The 22,601-nt window shown below is 45.7% G+C and overlaps 1 protein-coding gene across 2 annotated transcripts in view; it reads right to left on the bottom strand.

Annotated features, from left to right (window-relative positions):
- Positions 1-12,777: 12,777 nt before the first annotated feature.
- The window catches only part of LOC106612150 (disintegrin and metalloproteinase domain-containing protein 19-like), a 68,612-nt gene continuing 58,788 nt past the window's right edge, over positions 12,778-22,601 (bottom strand). For both annotated transcript variants that reach the window (XM_045724170.1, XM_045724169.1), the window contains exons 12-22: positions 21,762-21,939; positions 20,438-20,527; positions 17,095-17,290; positions 16,683-16,791; positions 16,323-16,536; positions 15,825-15,902; positions 15,464-15,572; positions 15,132-15,270; positions 14,820-14,988; positions 14,140-14,663; positions 12,778-13,932 (exon numbers count right to left, since the gene is read on the bottom strand). In XM_045724170.1, coding sequence (XP_045580126.1) covers positions 13,872-13,932; positions 14,140-14,663; positions 14,820-14,988; positions 15,132-15,270; positions 15,464-15,572; positions 15,825-15,902; positions 16,323-16,536; positions 16,683-16,791; positions 17,095-17,290; positions 20,438-20,527; positions 21,762-21,939 — 1,867 coding nt within the window. In that variant the 3' untranslated portion in view covers positions 12,778-13,871. The remainder of the gene's footprint in view (positions 13,933-14,139; positions 14,664-14,819; positions 14,989-15,131; positions 15,271-15,463; positions 15,573-15,824; positions 15,903-16,322; positions 16,537-16,682; positions 16,792-17,094; positions 17,291-20,437; positions 20,528-21,761; positions 21,940-22,601) is intronic.

A 22,601-nucleotide genomic window follows, 5' to 3' on the forward strand; every position in this document is an offset into this window, starting at 1 on the left:
CGAACATTTCGTTGAGACAATGCTGATACATCAAACCTGATTTCCTTGTGCCGAAATCAAAATGAAACAACAGTTATCATGCAAATTTAGCAGTCTGTGGTGTGAAATAGGCTTCTTGATGTGACGTATTTATAAAATGATGTATCGTTAATGCTGTCTTTGGTGTGCTTATCAATGCACAATCAGTTTTTCCACACTCCTATCGATACAATAATTGTATTGTCATCCAAACGTTTTACTGTGTGTGAAGTTTCAAATACATTCTGTCATTACTAAATGTGCTCTGTGACAGGTATTTTAACATGCCATTTTTTTTGGCACAAAAACAAACAAACATTTCTTTTGTAAAATATTTCATCAGTCGTCTTCCTCAAATGAATGGGATGATAATTTCATTGGTCCTCAACTCGCGGCTCAGACACGTCTTTCAGGATAAACGTAGTTAGCCCTGAGTCAGCCTGCCCCGAAGCAGGTTAGTTCCGAAAGATTCGTTGGCACCTGACTTAAAGGTGAGTCACTTTCGTGGTACTGAGTTGAGCTCGTTATCACGTTATCCCGAGTTGAACTCAGAGTTGGTCAAATTTTCCGCAGCAACCTCCTCAAACAACGTACGTGGTATAGTGCTCAAGTGCAATTTCGAAATGTGGTTGTGCTGCCCAGCTATGTAATGGGGACCCAGCTACCCAGCTATGTAATGGGGACCCAGCTACCCAGCTATGTAATGGGGACCCAGCTACCCAGCTATGTAATGGGGACCCAGCTATGTAATGGGGACATAGCTACCCTGCTATGTAATGGAGACCTAGCTACCTAGCTATGTAGTGGGTCCCAGCTATGTAGTGGTGACCCAGCATTGTAGTGGGGACCTAGCTATCCAGCTATGTAGTGGGGACCCAGCTACCCTGCTTGGTTGTGGGGACCTAGCTTCCCAGCTATGTAATGGAGACCTAGCTACCCAGCTATGTAATGGGGACCCAGCTATGTTGTGGGGACCTAGCTTCCCAGCTATGTTGTGGGGACCTAGCTACCCAGCTATGTAGTGGGGACCTAGCTACCCAGCTATGTAATTATGACACAGCTACCCAGCTATGTAATGGGGACCCAGCTATGTTGTGGGGACCTAGCTTCCCAGCTATGTAGTGGGGACCTAGCTACCCAGCTATGTAATTATGACACAGCTACCCACCTATGTAATGGGGACCCAGCTATGTTGTGGGGACCTAGCTTCCCAGCTATGTAGTCCGGACCTAGCTACCCAGCTATGTAATTATGACACAGCTACCCAGCTATGTAATGGGGACCCAGCTACCCAGCTATGTAGTGGGGACCTAGCTACCCAGCTATGTAATTATGACACAGCTACCCAGCTATATAATGGGGACCCAGCTACCCAGCTATGTAGTGGGGACCCAGCTACCCAGCTATGTTGTGGGGACCTAGCTTCCCAGCTATGTTGTGGGGACCTAGCTTCCCAGCTATGTAGTGGGGACCTAGCTACCCAGCTATGTTGTGGGGACCCAGCTACCCAGCTATGTAGTGGGGACCCAGCTACCCAGCTATGTTGTGGGGACCCAGCTACCCAGCTATGTAGTGGGGACCCAGCTATGTAGTGGGGACCTAGCTTCCCAGCTATGTTGTGGGGACCTAGCTACCCAGCTATGTTGTGGGGACCCAGCTACCCAGCTATGTTGTGGGGACCTAGCTTCCCAGCTATGTAGTGGGGACCCAGCTACCCAGCTATGTAGTGGGGTCCCAGCTACCCAGCTATGTTGTGGGGACCTAGCTTCCCAGCTATGTTGTGGGGACCCAGCTACCCAGCTATGTAGTGGGGACCCAGCTACCCAGCTATGTTGTGGGGACCTAGCTTCCCAGCTATGCTGTGGGGACCCAGCTATGTTGTGGGGACCTAGCTATGTTGTGGGGACCTAGCTTCCCAGCTATGTTGTGGGGACCCAGCTATGTTGTGGGGACCTAGCTATGTTGTGGGGACCTAGCTTCCCATCTATATAATGGGGACCCAGCTATGTTGTGGGGACCTAGCTTCCCAGCTATGTAGTGGGGACCTAGCTACCCAGCTATGTTGTGGGGACCCAGCTATGTAATGGGGACCTAGCTTCCCAGCTATGTAATGGAGACCCAGCTACCCAGCTATGTAGTGGGGACCTAGCTACCCAGCTTTGTAATGGGGACCTAGCTACCCAGCTATGTAGTGGGGACCTAGCTACCCAGCTATGTAATGGGGACCCAACTACCCAGCTATGAAATGGGGACCTAGCTACCCAGCTATGTAATGTGGACCCAGCTACCCAGCTATGTAATGGGGACCCAACTACCCAGCTATGTAATGGGGACCCAGCTACCCAGCTATGAAATGGGGACCCAGCTACCCAGCTATGTAATGGGGACCCAACTACCCAGCTATGAAATGGGGACCCAGCTACCCAGCTATGTAATGGGGACCTAGCTACCCAGCTATGAAATGGGGACCCAGCTACCCAGCTATGTAATGTGGACTTAGCTACCCAGCTATGTAATGTGGACCCAGCTACCCAGGAGGGAGAGGGTTAAGGGAATAGGAGAGAAGTAGGAAGAGGGGAGTAGAGGGAGGAGATGCGTTGAGAGGGAGGGTGGAGGCAGAGGAGTTGGTGGTCTCACTTCCAGCCTCCCCCCTCTCTATTCCTCCCTCCCTTTCCTCCTCCCTCACTCCCTTTCTCCCATCCTCACGGACGACATTTCTCTCTCATTAATCATTGATGGTGACCTTTCTCTACCAGAGGCACCAACCTCAATCACAGGAACACTTAACAAATCTAACCCTCCATTCCAACTAGCCCCTGGGCTAACACTAGGCTAACACACTTAACCCTTAATTCCACTAGCCCCTGGGCTATCGCTAGGCTAGGTCCAATACCATTCCTTTGGCCCCTGGGCTAATGCTAAGCTAACCCTCCATCCCACTAGGGCTCTGGGCTGGGTCCTGCATGGACCTGTACTCTATGATTGAAGCCCCTGAGAGAAGTATAGCACTAAACTAAAGTGTGATGTTGGCTCTGTCTTGTATAACATTAGAGGCAGTGACTAATGGCCATCCTTTAGTTAAAATAGCAAAAATCCAACAGTCATTTATGTTGACCTGGAGGTTGTCATCTGAAATGGCTGATTGATTGGCCTAGCACCTGGAATAGCAGACCATGAGATGGAGAGAGGTTTTCTAATATAGAGAAAGGCAGGGACAGCGACAGAAAGACGTAAGAGAGGGAGAGAGTTTTAGACAGAAGGAAAATAAAAATTTGCATTTACAGGAGAAACAAACCCAGACTTAATTTGCTTATTATACCACAGGGATCATGCTGGTAGAGGTGTCAGCAGGTGAGTTCATCACTGTGCCCCTCACCCTTATTCCATGCCTTCCCCTTCTCCCCCTCCCTCTCTATCTCCCCCACTGTGTGCGGGAAGTCGGGGGTGTCACTGGCGTGCGTTTCATCCCAGAGCCAATCATCTCTAATGGATGATGCGCCACAGGGTTCGCAGTGCAGCTCACAACATGCTAACGTTAATTAGCTCACAGTGCAGGAGGGGGGTAATTAAGATAAACAAACATCTCCCCCTGCTCCACTACCTCACCCTTAAGTCACCCATACCCCCCTTCACCTCAAACCTCCCTACCTCACCCTTACGTCACCCATACATCCCCCTTCACCTCAAACCTCCCTACCTCACCCTTACATCACCCATACATCCCCCTTCACCTCAAACCTCCCTACCTCACCCTTACGTCACCCATACATCCCCCTTCACCTCAAACCTCCCTACCTCACCCTTACGTCACCCATACCCCCCTTCACCTCAAATCTCCCTACCTCACCCTTACACCCACCCATACATCCCCCTTCACCTCAAATCTCCCTACCTCACCCTTACATCACCCATACATCCCCCTTCACCTCAAATCTCCCTACCTCACCCTTACATCACCCATACATCCCCCTTCACCTCAAACCTCCCTACCTCACCCTTACGTCACCCATACCCCCCTTCACCTCAAATCTCCCTACCTCACCCTTACGTCACCCATACATCCCCCTTCACCTCAAATCTCCCTACCTCACCCTTAGGTCACCCATACATCCCCCTTCACCTCAAATCTCCCTACCTCACCCTTACGTCACCCATACCCCCCTTCACCTCAAATCTCCCTACCTCACCCTTACATCACCCATACCCCCCTTCACCTCAAACCTCCCTACCTCACCCTTACGTCACCCATACCCCCTTCACCTCAAATCTCCCTACCTCACCCTTACATCACCCATACATCCCCCTTCACCTCAAATCTCCCTACCTCACCCTTACATCACCCATACATCCCCCTTCACCTCAAATCTCCCTACCTCACCCTTACGTCACCCATACCCCACTTCACCTCAAATCTCCCTACCTCACCCTTACATCACCCATACATCCCCCCTTCACCTCAAATCTCCCTACCTCACCCTTACGTCACCCAGTAGTAGTGACGGTCTTTGAGGATTATGGAGCTTGATACTATCTCCATAAACTTACGATCCTCAGCTGACATCTCACTTTTCTCTTCATACTCTCTCTCAGGGAAGTCATGGTTGTATTGATTTACAAGAAGAACCCCCAGATGGCCAATCATATCTCAGTGGCCGACCTGGTGAGTCTTGCTAAGATTTCGGCAAGAGCACATTGCCATGATGGCAGACATCGAAGGAATGTTCCATCAAGTACGTGTCCATGAAGATGACTTAGACTTCCTGCGATTCCTATGGTGGCCGGATGGTGACACTAACAAAAGATTGGAGGAGTACAGAATGACAGTACATCTTTTCGGTGCTATATCCTCTCCAAGTTGAGCAAATTTTGCACTACGAAAGACTGCAGAAGACAACTGTGAGAGGTACGATGAAGAGGTAATTCAAACAGTCAAGTCCAACTTCTACGTTGATGACTGCCTCAAGTCAGTGGCCACAGAAGAACAAGCCATAGCTCTCACAAAAAACCTCAGGGATGTGTGCTCTCAGGGTGGGTTCAAATTGACCAAGTGGGTCGGCAACAGCCATGCTGTGCTGGCTTCTATCCCTGATGAACACAAAGCCAAGCAGATAAAAGAACTGGACCTGGACAGAGAAAAGCTGCCTGTTGAAAGAGCACTTGGAATCCGATGGAACATTGAAAGAGATGCGTTTACCTTCCGAGTCATTGTCAAGAACAGACCCCTTACAAGAAGAGGTATTCTCTCTACTGTCAGCTCTGTTTATGATCCATTAGGTTTCCTCGCCCCATTCGTATTAAAGGCAAAGCAAATTCTTCAAGTGCTCTGCAAGCTAAAGTGTGGAAGGGACGAAGTCATCCCCGAAGAACACTCTATTTCATGGAAGAGATGGCTCTCAGAGCTAGACCAGCTTTCCAGATTCCAGATAGACAGGTGTATGATGCCTGAGAACTTTGGTCAAGTCAAGACCGCACAGCTGCATCACTTCGGTGACGCAAGTGAGCAAGGTTATGGCACGGCAAGCTACCTTAGGTTCACAAACGGTATGGGAAAGGTCCACATTGCATTCATACTGGGGAAATCAAGGGTCACTCCACTCAAGCAGATGACGATCCCCAGACTGGAACTTGTTGCAGCAACATTGGCAGTGAGAGTGGACAGGATGTTAAGGTTGGAGCTCCAGATTGAACTTGAGGAGTCAACTTTCTGGACAGACAGCCAGTCTGTGCTAAAATACATCCGCAACGATACCAAGAGATTCCATACCTTTGTGGCTAATAGGGTTGCTATGATCCGTGACCTATCGAAAGCAAAACAATGGAGGTATTTGAACTCCAAACACAACCCAGCCGATGATGCTTCAAGAGGATTACATGTTGAAATTTTCCTGAACTCAAAGAGATGGCGCAAAGGACCAGAATTCCTGGAGAAAACAGAAACACAATGGCCAAAAGTCCCCGAGGAGCTTGGCTCCATCCCTTCAGATGATCCAGAGGTGAGAAAAGACGTCATCGTAAACAGTACATGTGTGGAAGAAAAGAGTCCGACCAGCAAACTGATCGAGTACTATTCAACATGGAACAGCTTGAAGAAAGCAGTTGCCTGGATGCTGAAACTGAAGAGACTTCTTCTACAGTTAAGCCAGAAAAGGAAAGTTCTCACACAAACTGATCCAGGTTCAGATCAGAGTCTGACAAACTCACTGAAGGAACAAATTGACAAGTTCAAACTGACATTTGGAAAAGAAAGTCTGTCTGTGGATGACCTAGATGAAGCAGAAAATGCCATCATTCAATTTGAGCAACGACAGCACTTTAAACAAGAAATTGCACTAGTTGTGAAAGGAAAACAATGTGCCAAGAGAAATGGCTCAATCTGTAAGCTTGATCCAATTGTTGACAATGGCATTCTGAGAGTGGGAGGAAGGTTAAGCAAAGCTGCTATGCCTACGGAAGTAAAGAATCCTATGATCCTACCCAAAGACTCCTACATCTCCAGACTGATCTTACTCCACATCAATGAGCAGGTTGGCCACTCTGGGAGAGGTCACATGCTTTCTAGACTTCGCCAGCAATATTGGATACCCTGTGCCAACTCCTTAGCAAGGAAGATCCTTAAGAGCTGTGTCTTCTGCAGGCGGATGCAAGCTAGAGCTGGAGAACAGAAGATGGCCGACCTTCCACAAGATCGGGTGTCACCTGATTTTCCGCCTTTCACCCATGTGGGCATAGATTACTTCGGCCCCATAGAGGTGAAGCGAGGCCGCGTTCATGTGAAGCGGTATGGTGTGATCTTTACTTGCCTTGTGAGTCGAGCTGTCCATCTAGAAGTTGCTAGTTATCTGGATACTGATTCCTGCATCAATGCCCTGCGCAGGTTCATCTGTCGAAGGGGCCCAGTCACAAGTATCAGAACAGACAATGGCACCAACTTTGTTGGAACACACAGAGAGCTAGGAGAAGCTCTGAAAGAGCTGGATCACAACAAGATTCAAAATGAATTACTGAAGGAAGGAGTGACATGGTCATTCAATCCTCCCTCTGGAGCCCACCATGGGGGGGGGTATGGGAGAGGTTGATCCGACTAGTAAAAAAGATCCTCTATTCAGTCCTTAAAGAGCAAGTACTGGATGATGAGGCTTTGCAGACAGCCTTGTGTGAAGTTGAGGCGATCATGAACGACAGACCAATCACAACTGTAACAAATGACGCTAATGATCTAGAACCCCTGACTCCGAACCATCTGCTTCATCTGAAAGCAAAGCCAGTCCTGCCACCAGGACTATTCCAGAGAAGCGACCTATACTCACGAAGGAGATGGAAGCAAGTACAATATATTACTGACCTCTTCTGGAAGAGATGGATCAGGGAGTATCTTCCACTTATGCAGGAGCGGAACAAGTGGAACAAAACTAAGAGAAACTTCAGTCCTGGTGACCTTGTGGTCATCGTCGACGACACCGCTCCTAGGAACTCTTGGCTAATGGGGCGTGTGGTGGAGGCTTTGCTAGAGGCCAAAGGTCTTGTCCGGAGCGTCTTAGTTAAGACCAAGACCAATATCTTACAGAGACCTATCAATAAACTCTGTCTGCTCCTGGAGGCGGCGGAGTGAGACACACACACACAGTGCTCCATCTTTGAATCAAATGCACCTCTGATTCGTTGATGTTGTACTCTTACATTCTTTGATGTCGTAGTCATACATTTTTTGGACGTCATACTCTTGACATTTTTGGAAGTTGAACACCTGAACACTTCAACTCAGACTGAGATCTACGGACTATTTTCCTATATGGCACCTTGTATATTTGTATATAGCTATGAACTGTAATAGTGCTCTGGTATAGAATGTTTTGTGTATTGGCTCTACGTTTGAATATTAAGTAATTGTTGTCCATTCAGTGCAGTCAACAATTAGGGGCCGGTATGTTAGAGCCTATTTGGACATATTTGTATAAAAGACAGAACATACAGAGCTCCATGTATATTTGTGTAAATATGAATGTATATGATGAAATATTAGGTACGTACCTTTATGATTTATATTTACCTGATTGAGATGTATTCATTTGTTGTTAGTGTAACTTAGTTTTGTCCCCCCCTCTTGCCCATTCATTGTACTGCAGTAAGTGTGTTAGGATAAAAGCAGGAAGTTGGGCCTTTGGGGGAGGAGTCCTTGCTAGACGCGGGAGCGGTATAGTTTTTGACCATACAGACATACAGACATACAGACAGGTCATATTGTGTATTTTCCATATCAAGTAACCTATGTTTTAAGTTGATTGGATATACATTTTCCTGTTAGATATAAGAAGAATAAACATTTTTGTTGCACCATATCCCTGGATCACATTGAATGTTTGGCTTTTTGGAAACCTTGAGTGTGGACTGTATGCGTACCAAACAACCCCGCTTCAGGCTTGGGCAGTGGCTATGGTAAAGAGGAAAGGAAGCCACTACACCCCCCCTTTCACTTCAAACCTCCCTACCTCACCCTTACGTCACCCATACCCCCCTTCACCTCAAATCTCCCTACCTCACCCTTACATCACCCATACATCCCCCTTCACCTCAAGCCTCCCTACCTCACCCTTACGTCACCCATACCCCCCCTTTCACTTCAAACCTCCCTAACTCACCCTTACGTCACCCATACCCCCCTTCACCTCAAATCTCCCTACCTCACCCTTACATCACCCATACCCCCCCTTCACCTCAAATCTCCCTACCTCACCCTTACTTCACCCATACCCCCCCAAACCTGCCTCTCTGAAGACCTCTACAACCTCATAGAGAGTGTGTGTATATGTATGCATTGTGTGTGTGTGTGTGTGTGTGTGTGTGGAGGGGGTTATGGGGGCCTTGATGTTTGTGGTCTTTTGATTGGAGTAAATCTGTCTTTCATCTCAGTGAAGATCCAAAGGACAGGAACCTTTCAGGCCCTCCGTGTGAACTTATAGGGGGGTCTCTTTTTAACTCTGCTTTATCCACCGATATGAAATCAATCATTAAAAGCAAATAAACATTTGCGAAAAACATTTGTTTTGTTTATCTCAAACCACTGAATTAGGCTGGGATTCATTCTGATCTCGGGTTGTCAACAATGCAGCTTTTAAAGACAATTTCTGATTGAGCCGACATCTGCAGTGACTACTGTGAATGCGATCTCCGCAAACACGGGAACATTGCCTTTAAAAGCCACATTGTTGAGAACCTGCGATCAAATGTAATCCCTTCAAGTATATAGCTCTTACAGGGAAGTTTTTGTAACGTTGCCCAGTTGCTAATTAAGACCGTGAAGCAACAAGACAATCACTAGATTTGAGGGGCGTCGGCTGCTTCTGACAGAGAGGATGGAAAAAAGAAGAAGAAGAGGGAAGAGTTTGGAAAGAGAGGAAGATGGAGGGTGGAACAGGGAGGAGGTGGGAGAGGGAGGATGAGCTGTCTGTATATTCGGCTGGTATATTCTAGTAGTCAACAACAACAGCAGCTGGTAGTCATGACATGTCTTCTGAACTGATCCAGTCATACAGACAGAGACATAGGCCTACTTAGGGCTAGAGTGGAGGCTGCTGAGGGGAGGATGGCTCATAATAATGGCTGGAACGGAGCGAATGGAATGGCATCAAACACATGGAAACCGTTTGATGTATTTAATACCATTCCACTTATACTGCTCCAGCCATTACAACGAGCCTGTCCTCCCCAATCAAGGTGCAACCAACCTCCTGTGCTAGATTCAATCCGTAGCGAGGAAGATGCTGCGTTATAGCGTGATTCAAATGTAAAGATAATTTTGATTGAGTCGATGTAAGCATACTGTATACATTTACACTAGGCTACCTACACAGGGCGGTAGGTAGCCTAGTGGTTAGAGCGTTGGACTAGTAACTGTAAAGGTTGAAAGATTGAATCCCCGAGCTGACAAGGTAAAAAACTTGTCGTTCTGCCCCTGAACAAGGCACTGTTCCTAGACCGTCATTGAAAATGCGTTTTTTTTCTTAACTAACCTGCCTAGTTAAATAAAGGTTAAAAAAACATAGGTTTACCGTGAATGCAGTCTCTGCAAGAGCGGGAACATTGACCTTAAATGTTTATCGCGCAATAGTGTGAATCTTCTGCTCTACGGATTGAATCTAGGCCTTCAAGCTACTACCACCACCAGAACAATATTTATTATATTTTGAATGTAATGCCAATTCATGCCAGTAGAGAGAAGTGATCTGATGACACTAAAGGCAGTTAGTTTATGTACGACAGTACTGCCATCTGTAAATCATTCTATGACAGTACTGCCATCTGTAGATCATTCTATGACAGTACTGCCATCTGTAGATCATTCTAGGATGGTACTGCCATCTGTAGATCATTCTAGGATGGTACTGCCATCTGTAGGTCATTCTAGGACGGTACTGCCATCTGTAGATCATTCTAGGACAGTACTGCCATCTGTAGATCATTCTAGGACGGTACTGCCATCTGTAGATCATTCTAGGATGGTACTGCCATCTGTAGATCCTTCTAGGATGGTACTGCCATCTGTAGATCATTCTAGGACAGTACTGCCATCTGTAGATCATTCTAGGACAGTACTGCCATCTGTAGATCAAGCTTATTTCTCTCAAATGTTGTGCACAATTTTTTTTACATCCCTGTTAGTGAGCATTTCTCCTTTGCCAAGATAACCCATCCACCTGACAGGTGTGGCATATCGAGAAGCTGATTAAACAGAACGATCAATACACCGGCGCACCTTGTGCTGGGGACAATAAAAGGCCGCTCTAAAATGTGCCGTTTTGTCACACAACAATGCCACAGATGTCTAAAGTTTTGAGGGATCGTGCAATTAGCATGCTGACTGCAGGAATGTCCACCAGAGCTCTTGCCAGAGAAATGAATGTTAATTTCTCTACCCTAAGGCGCCTCCAACATCATTTTAGAGAATTTGTCAGTACGTCCAACCGGTCTCACAACCGCAGACCACGCCAGCCCAGGACCTCCACATCTGGCTTATTCACCTGTGGGATCATCTGAGACCAGCCAACCAGACAGCTGATGAAACTGTGGGTTTGCATAACCAAATAATTTCTTCACAAACTGTCAGAAACCGTCTCAGGGAAGGTCATCTGCGTTCTCGTCGTCCTCACCAGGGTCTTAACCTTAATGCAGTTCAGCGTCGTAAACGACTTCTGTGGGCAAATGCTCATATTCGATGGCCCCTGGCACGCTGGAAAGGTGTGCTCTTCACGGATGAATCCCGGTTTCAACTGTACCGGGCAGATGGCAGACAGTGTTATGGCGTCGTGTTGGCAAACGGTTTGCTGATTCAACGTTGTGAGCAGAGTGCCCCATGGTGGCAGTGGGGTTATGATATGGGCAGGCATAAGCTACGGACAACAAACACAATTTGCATTTTATCAATGGCACAGAGATACCATGACGAGATCCTGAGGCCCATTGTTGTGCCATTCATCCGCCACCACCTCATGTTTCAGCATGTTAATGCACGGCCCATGTCACAAGGATCTGTACACAATTCCTGGAAGTTGAAAATGTCCCAGTTCTTCCATGGCCTGCATATTGCCAGACATGTCACCCATTGAGCATGTTTGGAATGCTCTGGAACGATGTGTATGACAGCATGTTCCAGTTCCCGCCAATATCCTGCAACTTCGCACAGCCATTGGGACAACATTCCACAGGTCACAATCAACAGCCTGATCACTTCTATGCGACGGAGTTGTGTCGCGCTGTATGAGGCAAATGGTGGTCACACTAGATACTGACTGGTTTTCTGATCTATGCCCCTACTTTTTTTAAAGGTATCTATGACCAAGCGATACATATCTGTTTTTCCAGTCATGTGAAATTCATAAATTAGGGCCTAATTTATTTATTTAAATTGACTGATTTCCTTATATGAACTGTGACTCAGTAAAGTCTTAGAAATAGTTGCATGTTGCATTTCTATTTTCGTTCTGTGTAGTCTCTCATCAAGTGGAAAAGGCAACATGCAGAGATAGTGTAGATCGGAATTATTTTCTAAGCACTTTATTTAAAATCAAACTGAACGACGTAGTTCTGTTTCTAAACACTTTATTTAAAATCAAAATGAACGACGTAGTTCTGTTTTTAAACACTTTATTTAAAATCAAACTGAACGACGTAGTCCTGTTTTTAAACACTTTATTTAAAATCAAACTGAACGACGTAGTCCTGTTTTTAAACACTTTATTTAAAATCAAACTGAACGAAGTAGTTCTGTTTCTAAACACTATTTAAAATCTGTCACGATTCCCACCGACGGTGGCGCCTCCTCCTGCTCGGGTGGTGCTCGGCGGTCGTCGTCACCGGCCTATTAGCTACCACTGATTCCCTTTTTGGTTTTCCCTTTTTGGTTTTGTGCACCTGTGTTTAGTTTGGTTAATTAGCGGGGCTATTTATGTTAGCTGGTCCGCTTCCGTGTTGTGCGGGATTATTTCAATTGTGACGGTTCATGTTCGTGTCGGCGCTATTTTACGCCGTGTGTACTTTCTCCCCTGTGTTTGGGAATATTTTGTTTGATGAGTGAGTGTACATTAAATACGCCACTACCCTGTACTCGCTGCTTCCTGTGCCTCATTCCTTCACCACGACTGCCAATCCGTTACAAAATCAAACTGAATGACGTAATTCTCTTTCTAAACACTTTATTTAAAATCAAACTGAATGACGTAATTCTCTTTCTAAACACTTTATTTAAAATCAAACTGAACGACGTAATTCTCTTTCTAAACACTTTATTTAAAATCAAACTGAAGGCACACTGTTTGCATAGGTCTCATGGTGGATGGTGAATTTCAACAATCAAGGAAAACCAGATTATTTTATATAAATACATTTTATGGGCCTGACTATAATTGTGTTGACTCTGCTGTCCTGTGCATCACATTTCAAAATATAACATACTGTATGTAGTTACACAGGAACAAAAACCTTCCAGGTGTTCAAATATCCATGCATCCATTCAGTCAGAAGACCTGAATTTAAAACCCAACACAACAAGAACAGTACAATATACAGAAGAAAAAAAAACAGTCATAACAAAACAATGTCATTTTCAAATAGTTATTGCTACATTTGAGATGTCCCTCATTTTAGGCATACACATGTAGTAATAATAACATGCATGTTTGTGTCCTTATAATTCCAGTCTATCGTTTATTCACATACTAGAAGCATTAAGCATCATTCAATACATGGCGTTTTCTTAACATAAGATGTTCCCTTAAGACTCATGCTCTTGTAGAAACAATATACAGTACATCCACTTTAAACACTAATCTCTTTGCTCTGAAGCTTTGCAAATAAATAGACCTGAAACAGCATATCAACACATGATACTGTTAACCCATGGTACCATCTACAAGAACTAAATCAGTCGATAAAGTCCAGTCTTAAATATTGCAAATGTACAGGACGCCTGGTTTCAAGTGGTAAGGCAAGACATAGCCTGGCAGCTAGCCTAGTAGCCAGAGATGTTTGTTAATCAGGCAACTCCTTTGTCTTTGTTGTTGGAATGAAATAAAAATACTGAGATGGGCCAACAGAGGCTGCCAGGCTAGCATTAGTATAATTCTATAGTAATGGCATCCCTGGACAGATCTGAAACGGAACCCTATTCCCTATATAGTGCACTACTTTTAGGGTGCCATTTTGGACTGAGTCCCTGTGTGTCCTGCCATGGCCCTCCTCTCTCCTTTCCCAGTGTCATTTTCTTCATAAAGGCTGACAGTGATGTTCCTCTTTGATCAACCTTGGGAAAAGACACAGCTCACAGAGAGAGAAGAGATTTCCAGTTAGATGTCTCAGTAATCTCACTGAGCTCCGTTGTCCAGTGTTGGTCCTCGTCTCCTCCCTGAGATGTTGTTTTGGGATCTAGAAAAGAAAGTGGAACGTCATGAAATTGAGTGAAAATAACAGATATTTTTGTAATTAACTTTTCTGTTGCTTTGGAATCTAGAACAGAACAGATGAGTCAAAACTAGTGCACTATATAGGAAAAAGGGTGCCATTTGGGACATAGCGTAGCAAACACTTTGTGATGTTCTTGAGGTTCTGCGCTGCAGTATATTCTGTTCTTACCTGCTGGGTTTCTTCTGTCCACTAGGTGGCACCAGATTGGACTTTCCTCTTTGTAACACGTCTGATGATATTTTGGGTTTGGTGAGCAGGCAGGGGGGTGGGGGTCTGTTGGGGGGGTCAGGTCTGTGTGTGTGAGGTGTTGAGTGGGGGTTGGGTGGCAGGATGGTTGGAGGAAGGGGAAGAAGGGGTCCTTTCTGCTGGGCTAGGTAGCTGGGGATGGGAGGTTTAGGCTTGGGCTGTGGCAGGGGCTGGAGAGAGGGTTGGGGCTTGGGCTGGAAGGAGGGTTGGGGCTTGGGCTGGAGGGAGGGTTGAGGCTGGGGCTGGGATTGAGCCTGGGGCTGGGGTTGAGGCTGGGGCTGGGATTGAGACTGGGGCTGGGACTGAGCCTGGGCTTGAGGCTGGGGCTGGGATACAGCCTGTCTCTGCTGGGCTGCGTAAGCAGGTATAGGAGGGGGTTTCACAGTCGGACGGAAGATAGCGTGCCTGGTCCTGGTGGAGGGGCTGGGGCGAGGACTGGACTGACTCTGTGGAGGACAAACACAAGCACTCACAGCATTACTGTCAAAACAGTTTTTTTATTATTATTTTGTTATATACCTGTCAAGAGTAAGCTTTTTAGCATTGACTTTACTGTACATACAATGTACTGTGGTGTAAGGTGAATGAACAGATCCCCTCACCAGTCTGTCTGAGCCCTGTCTCTTCAGTAGGAAGGCAGGGTTGGCATGGCCGTTGGCATAGCTGTTGTCAAGGTGACAGTTGGCAAGACTGTTCACAAGGTGACCGTTTTCAAGACTGTTGGCTTGTAGATGTTTGGCTTCAGCAGGGACTGGCCAACTGACTGGACAACTAAGGAGTCAAAACACAGTGTTTTTCATTCTAGAAGTTAAATCTGAGATGTTGATTACTGTGTTGCATATTTTCCTTTAATAAAATAAGATAAATTCAAACAGTTAAAGATGTAAAAACAACTGAAATACTGAGTTACACACATTGTCTTGGGTGGTGGGACCGAGGTCTTCAGAGGAAGGTTTTTATGTAGTTTATGGCTGTAGCAGCACCACAGTCCCACAGCAGCCAATAGGACAAAGAGAACCATGGGGATGAGCAACAGTACAGGAAGTAGACTGCCTAGAAACACAAACAACATCAACAACAAAGGTCAGATCAAACATTAACCTGGAAGATATGACTTGAAAACCAACAATCAAATATATGTGGTTTAACCTAGTAGTCTTTTGCAACACCACATCAGTTATTAGATTTAATCAGTTATTAGACTGACTGAATCATTATTTGAGTGACTGGTTGGTTGATAACATACTGTGGTTGATGACAGGTCCACTGTCGACACTCCCTCCTGTCCCCTCCTGGTTGCACAGGGGAGGGGCCCAGCCTGAGTCACAGTGGCAGTGGTGGTTGTTGTTACACAGCTAGAGAGAGAGAGAGAGAGAGAGAGAGAGAGAGAGAGAGAGAGAGAGAGAGAGAGAGACGGTTTCAACACTGACAACCTGCCAATATTCCTCCTACTCCATATTATGTGTTATAACAGCTTTATTAAACCCCTGAGTCCATGACCTCAGACCCAGCACCTTCCCTTATTCCACAGTAGCCCATACGCCTACCTACCCCTCCCCCATCACTCCCATGCCCTTCCCCTATCAGACACCCAGCCCCTCCCATACCCCATGGCCGTGGCACTTGGCATTGCACTCATCCGCTCTCAGGAAAGACGCGTTGCGGCACTCTCCACCAAAACAGATCTGTCACAGAGAGTGAGAGAGAAAGAGAAGGAGGGATGGAGAGAGAGGGTGAGAGAGAGAAAGGAGAAGGATGAGAGAGAAATGAGAGGGATGAGAGAGCGAGAGAGAGAGAGAGAGAATGAGCGAGAAAGAGAGAGAGAGAGCGAAAGGCGAGGGATAAGAGAGCAAGAGAGTGAGTGAGCGAGAAAGAGAGTCATTATCATAAGTAGATAGTCCAGTAAATGGCATCCTGCCACAACAGAGAGCTCATAGAGTACTAAAAGATACACAGCGCTCACGCACACACACACACACACACACACACACACACACACACACACACACACACACACACACACACACACACACACACACACACACACACACACACACACACACACACACTACCCCCACTCCTCCCTCCTCCTCTCCCCTTTTCACCGAGTCCTCTCCACACTTGGTCCCGGTCATGACCAGTCCTGGGTCCAGTGTGTCCCCCTGTTCCTCATCCCCCTGGACTGGTCGGTAAACGTGTGTCCCCCTACAGAGGACCTTCTTGATTCCCACCCGGACCGTGGTGTCGATGGGAACAGCGTTAGTATCCAGGGGCTTGGAGGCTGAACTCACACACTGGATCTTACCACACCTAGCATCCCTAAAGCAACAGAACGGTCACATGGATTCAGACATGTAGGGATTGTTTTGTAGGTGTGAAAGAAGTGTTAAATGGTAGTTCAAGGAAGAGACACTTCTATACTTGCAAAGGATCACACATTTGGTGCCGACTGTGTGACTCCTCACCTGTCCCTGCATCCTTTGTATTTCCCCAACAGGTCTTTGCCACAGTTCCCAAAGGTGTCTCCTGCCTCGTTCACCTTCTTAAAGCACAGGTCTAGAGCAGGACGGCCATCTAGAGAGGACAGAACACACACAGTGTTATATGACTTCCTGCAAGCACACAAATGTTCCTGTGGTCAGGTAAAGCCTGTCCTGTGAAGATCTCTGATAGTGAAAACAGAAATAACACACGAACAGAGCCCAGTCCAGTAACAAGCCCTTGGAGCCAATCTGAAGGACCCAGATAGGTGTGAGCAATATTGTCGAAGCCGCAGACCAACAATGGATTTCAATAGGGGAGAGCTACATTGAAAAGTGCTATAAAAGCAATCCATTACTTTATAACTCCGCCCCGGAATGATTGATAGGTACTAACCCCACCCCCAGAGTGATTGACACTGCTGCTCCAGGGTGAGACACATGCCGGTGTAGCAGTAGGCCTGCCCCCCGTCACAGGAAGTACCATCCACCAGGTATAAGTTAGCAGGACAAGTCTCCGCCTTCCCATCACAGTACTCAGGTAGGTCACATGACCCGGATGGAGTACGACACAACACACCTGGACTCTTCAACTAGAGAGAGAGAGACAGAGAGGGAGAGAGAGGAAGGAGACTATTAAACGATCCATGGCCGTGGTTGTAGGCTAACTGTATAGCTTAGCATTGAAGGCTAAGTTCTGTACTCAGAATATTAAACAATGTGCTTTTTCCGTAAAGTTATTTTGAAATCTGACAAAGTGGTTGCATAAAGGAGTAGATTATCTCGAATTCTTTAAATAATTGTTATACATTTTGTCAACGTTTATGAGTTCTTCTGTAAATTAATGTGCCCATTCACAGGAAGTTATGGGGAGAAAACATTTTCTGAACGTCACGCGCCAATGTAAAAATTGGGTTTTTGGATATAAATATGAACTTGATCAAACAAAAAATGCATGTATTGTCTAACATGATGTCCTAGGAGTGTCATCTGATGAAGATTGTCAAAGGTTAGTGCTTAATTTTAGCTGTATATCTGGTTTTGTGACGGCTATCCGTGCTTGGAAAATTGCTTTTTTTTTTTGCTGAGGTGCTATCCTAAAATAATCTAATGTTTTGCTTTCACCGTAAAGCCTTTTTGAAATCGGACAATGTGATTGGATTAACCTGTTAGGGCTAGGGGGCAGTATTGACACAGCTGGATAAAAAACGTACCCGATTTAATCTGGTTACTACTCCTGCCCAGTAACTAGAATATGCATATAATTGTTGGCTTTGGATAGAAAACACCCTAAAGTTTCTAAAACTGTTTGAATGGTGTCTGTGAGTATAACAGAACTCAAATGGCAGGTCAAAACCTGAGAAGATTCTGTACAGGAAGTACCCTGTCTGACCATTTCTTGAACTTCTTTCCCATCTCTATCAATTACAAAGGATCTCTGCTATAACGTGACACTTCCTACGGCTCACATGGTCTCTCAGAAGGCGGCAAAAAGCTGAATCGTGGCTTTGCAGGCTCTGGCTGAAGCAAAGTAGCGCGTTTGGGTAATGGCTGGTTACAGTACTGTGAGACTCAGGTTCGTGCCCGCGTCGACCGAAAGCTTTCTTTTCCTTTGTCTGTTTACCTAAAAGGATATTCCCGGTCGGAATATTATCGCTTTTTTACGAGAAAAATGGCATAAAAATTGATTTTAAACAGCGGTTGACATGCTTCGAAGTACGGTAATGGAATATTTAGATTTTTTTTGTCACGAATTGCGCCATGCTCGTAACCCTGATTTACAATTTCGGATAGTTTCTGGAACGCACGAACAAAACGCCGCTATTCGGATATAACGATGGATTATTTGGGACCAAACCAACATTTGTTATTGAAGTAGCAGTCCTGGGAGTGCATTCTGACGAAGACAACAAAAGGTAATCAAACTTTTGTAATAGTAAATCTGATTTTGGTCAGGGATAAACTTGGTCGGTGTCTAAATAGCTAGCCCGTGATGGCTGGGCTATGTACTTAGAATATTGCAAAATGTGCTTTCACCAAAAAGCTATTTTAAAATCGGACATATCGAGTGCATAGAGGAGTTCTGTATCTATAATTCTTAAAATAATTGTTATGCTTTTTGTGAACGTTTATCGTGAGTAATTTAGTAAATTGTTAGTAAATTCCCCGGAAGTTTGCGGGGGTATGCTAGTTCTGAACGTCACATGCCAATGTAAAAAGCAGTTTTTTGATATAAATATGAACTTGATTGAACAAAACATGCATGTATTGTATAACATAATGTCCTAGGCTTGTCATCTGATGAAGATCATCAAAGGTTAGTGCTGCATTTAGCTGTCTTCTGGGTTTTTGTGACATTATATGCTAGCTTGAAAAATGGGTGTCTGATTATTTGGGTGTCTGATTATTCTGGCTGGGTACTCTGCTGACATAATCTAATGTTTTGCTTTCGTTGTAAAGCCTTTTTGAAATCGGACAGTGTGGTTAGATTAACGAGAGTCTTGTCTTTAAATAGCTGTAAAATAGTCATATGTTTGAGAAAGTGAAGTAATAGCATTTCTAAGGTATTTGAAAATCGCGCCACTGGATTAGACTGGCTGTTGCGTAGGTGGGACGAATTCGTCCCGCCTAGCCCAGAGAGGTTAACGAGTAGAGTATCTTTAAAATGCCGTATAATACTTGAATTTTAATTTTGAGATTATAATTTTTTTAATTTCGCGCCGTGCTAGCTCACTGGTTGTTGTCCAACCAATCCCGTTAACGGGATTTTATCTCGAAGGGGTCCTCAAGATGTTTTAAACGATCCAACACACCTGGACTCTTCAACTAGAGAGAGAGCGAGAGAGGGGAGGGGGGATAGCGAGAGAGAGAGAGAGAGAGAGAGAGAGAAGGGGACTATTAAACGATCCAACACACCTGGACTCTTCAACTAAAGAGAGAGAGAGAGAGAGGAAGGGAGGGGGGGAGGAGGAAGGATAGAGCGAGAGAGAGAGAGAGAGAGAGAGAGAAGGGGACTATTAAACGATCCAACACACCTCGACTCTTCAACTAAAGAGAGAGAGAGAGAGAGGAAGGATAGAGAGAGAGAGAGAGAGAGAGAGAGAGAGAGTGGAAGGGAGGGGGAAGGAGGAAGGATAGAGAGAGAGAGGGAAGGAGAGAGAGAGAGGAAGGAGGAAGGATAGAGAGAGAGAGAGGGAGGGAGGAAGGAAGGATAGAGAGAGAGAGAGAGAGAGAGAGAGAGAGAGAGAGAGAGAGGGAGGAAGGAAGGATAGAGAGAGAGCGAGAGAGAGGGAGAGAGAGGAAGGAGACTATTAAACGATCCAACACACATGGACTCTTCAACTAGAGAGAGAGAGAGAGGAAGGGAGGGGGGGAAGGAGGAAGGATAGAGCGAGAGAGAGAGAAGGAGGAAGGATAGCGAGAGAGAGAGAGAGAGAGAGAAGGGGACGATTAAACGATCCAACACACCTGGACTCTTCAACTAGAGAGAGAGAGAGGGAGGAAGGGAGGGAGGGAGGGAGGGAAGGAGGAAGGATAGAGAGAGAGAGAGAGAGAGAGAGAGAGAGAGAGAGAGAGAGAGAGAGAGGGAGGAAGAGACAGAGAGAGAGAGAGAGAGAGAGAGAGAGAGGGTGGGTGGGGGATAGAGAGAGAGCGAGAGAGAGAGAGAGATAGAGAGAAAGATAGAAAGAGAGAGAAAGGACAACCAGAAAGAGAGAGAGAAAGAGGACAGTGTACAGTACCTTACAGTTGTGACAGCAGACTCCGTGGGCACATTCTGCTCCAGCCTTCAGAGTACAGTTGTTGGCATTACAGCAGGGACTGGAACACTCCTGCAGAGAGAGGATGAATAATCAGTATACACACACACACACACACACACACACACACACACACACACACACACACACACACACACACACACACACACACACACACACACACACACCAGCGGAGACTCTTCAGAGAAGGAAGGGGAGGACCCTCCTCCTCAGTGAATTTCATTTTTTTTTAAATTGTAAAACATTGAAAAAGTTATCATTTTTAGATAAAACTGTACTAAATATATTCATGTCACCAAATAATTGATTAAAACACACTGTTTTGCTTCATTTTTTTCACTTTCAGTTTCACTTATTTAGCTAGCAAATGCAGCTGGCTAGTTTAGTTACTCAAACACCTGGCTCAAACAGAGGGATGCTATGCTAGCTAGCTGGCTATGACTATCCAACACAACACTGGAACTCTTCCAATTCAAGGTAAGATTTTGGTTTTATTAATGTATTGCCACTGTGGCCCACGGGTGTAACTGCTTACTGACTGTACACTGTAACGTTACTGCATGATTGTAGCCGGTTTACTAATGCATTAGTTATATTAGCTATGTTGACTAGGAAGTTACTTTAGCTAATATGGGGACAACGATGTAGGCTGTGTGTAGCGGTTATGACATGGTTTGGCTTGGAAAGGTTTTTCGCCTGGTCACATACAGCTGATGTGTTGTTCATTGAAGTCCACAAACAAAGGGAAACGGTGAGAGGAGGAGAGTGCATAGAGGCAAGAAGGAATACAACGTGGCTGCTATGAAAGTGAACTGTGTTTATGCGTGATCACGGGTGTATTGATTCCGCCGATTCTGTTGAAAAACCTTTCTTAAACGGAAGCTAGAGATAAAAATACCTGAATTTGTCAAATAGAAACTCTCGTTTGCAACTGTTGGACTAATGATTACACCGTAGATAAGCTACATGCAGTTAAGAGTGTGCAAGGCGGTATTGAATGTGTCACTGTCTGTCATCTCTCATTGTCTTTCTCTCGACCTAAGTGCACCTACGTTGTAAACTTTCATTCATAGGCTAGGTTTTAGCAACCTCATGGTGGGTATAGGGAAAATGTGAATATCATGTAGTAGTCTAAACCTATTGATGTTATATTGAACTGGGTGAATGGAATATGAATGACAGTCATCCAACATGCTGTAATAGAAGTAAGGCCATGTCAATGGTGGCACTGACCATCACTGACACACACACACACCCCACACACACGCACACTTCCCCCCCTCACCTTCTCGTCTCCACAGTCACACTCCTCTCCGTCCTCCAGGTACCCGTTCCCACAGCGCTGTCCACCGTACATGGCTCTGGTGTTGGGGAGGTTGAACAGACACTTTCCCCCTCCGGAGCTCAGGTACCTGCTCAGCTCCCGCTGGTTACAGCCGTTAAACACACGCGGGAACGGGTGGCTGCGACACACACACCAGGGGTCTATTCAGTAAGGTGCAACGCGTTGCAGATAGAAATGCAATCAATAGACTTTACATTATTCCTTCTACTCTACGTGTCAGAGAAGAAAGTCTGTTCTAAGTAATATATTTCTATACAGACTATTAATATTCCACTACATTTTGCTCAGCTGAACGTGTCCCAGGAATGTCTTTTACAAAGCAGGATCAATCATTGTATCATTATTTAACCTTTATTTATACAGGTTTATTCTCATTAAGATAACATCTCTTTAATAAGAGAGACCTGGGCATCTCCGGCGCGGCCCACGCTTGGATTGCGTCCTACCTGACAGGTCGCTCCTACCAGGTGGCGTGGCGAGAATCTGTCTCCGCACCACGTGCTCTCACCACTGGTGTCCCCCAGGGCACTGTTCTAGGCCCTCTCCTATTCTCGCTATACACCAAGTCACTTGGCTCTGTCATATCCTCACATGGTCTCTCATATCATTGCTATGCTGATGACACACAATTAATCTTCTCCTTTCCCCCTTCTGACAACCAGGTGGCGAATCGCATCTCTGCATGTCTGGCAGACATATCAGTGTGGATGACGGATCACCACCTCAAGCTGAACCTCGGCAAGACGGAGCTGCTCTTCCTCCCGGGGAAGGACTGCCCGT

Source organism: Salmo salar, chromosome ssa09, assembly GCF_905237065.1.
Source record: "Salmo salar chromosome ssa09, Ssal_v3.1, whole genome shotgun sequence".
Taxonomy (NCBI): Eukaryota; Metazoa; Chordata; class Actinopteri; order Salmoniformes; family Salmonidae; genus Salmo; species Salmo salar.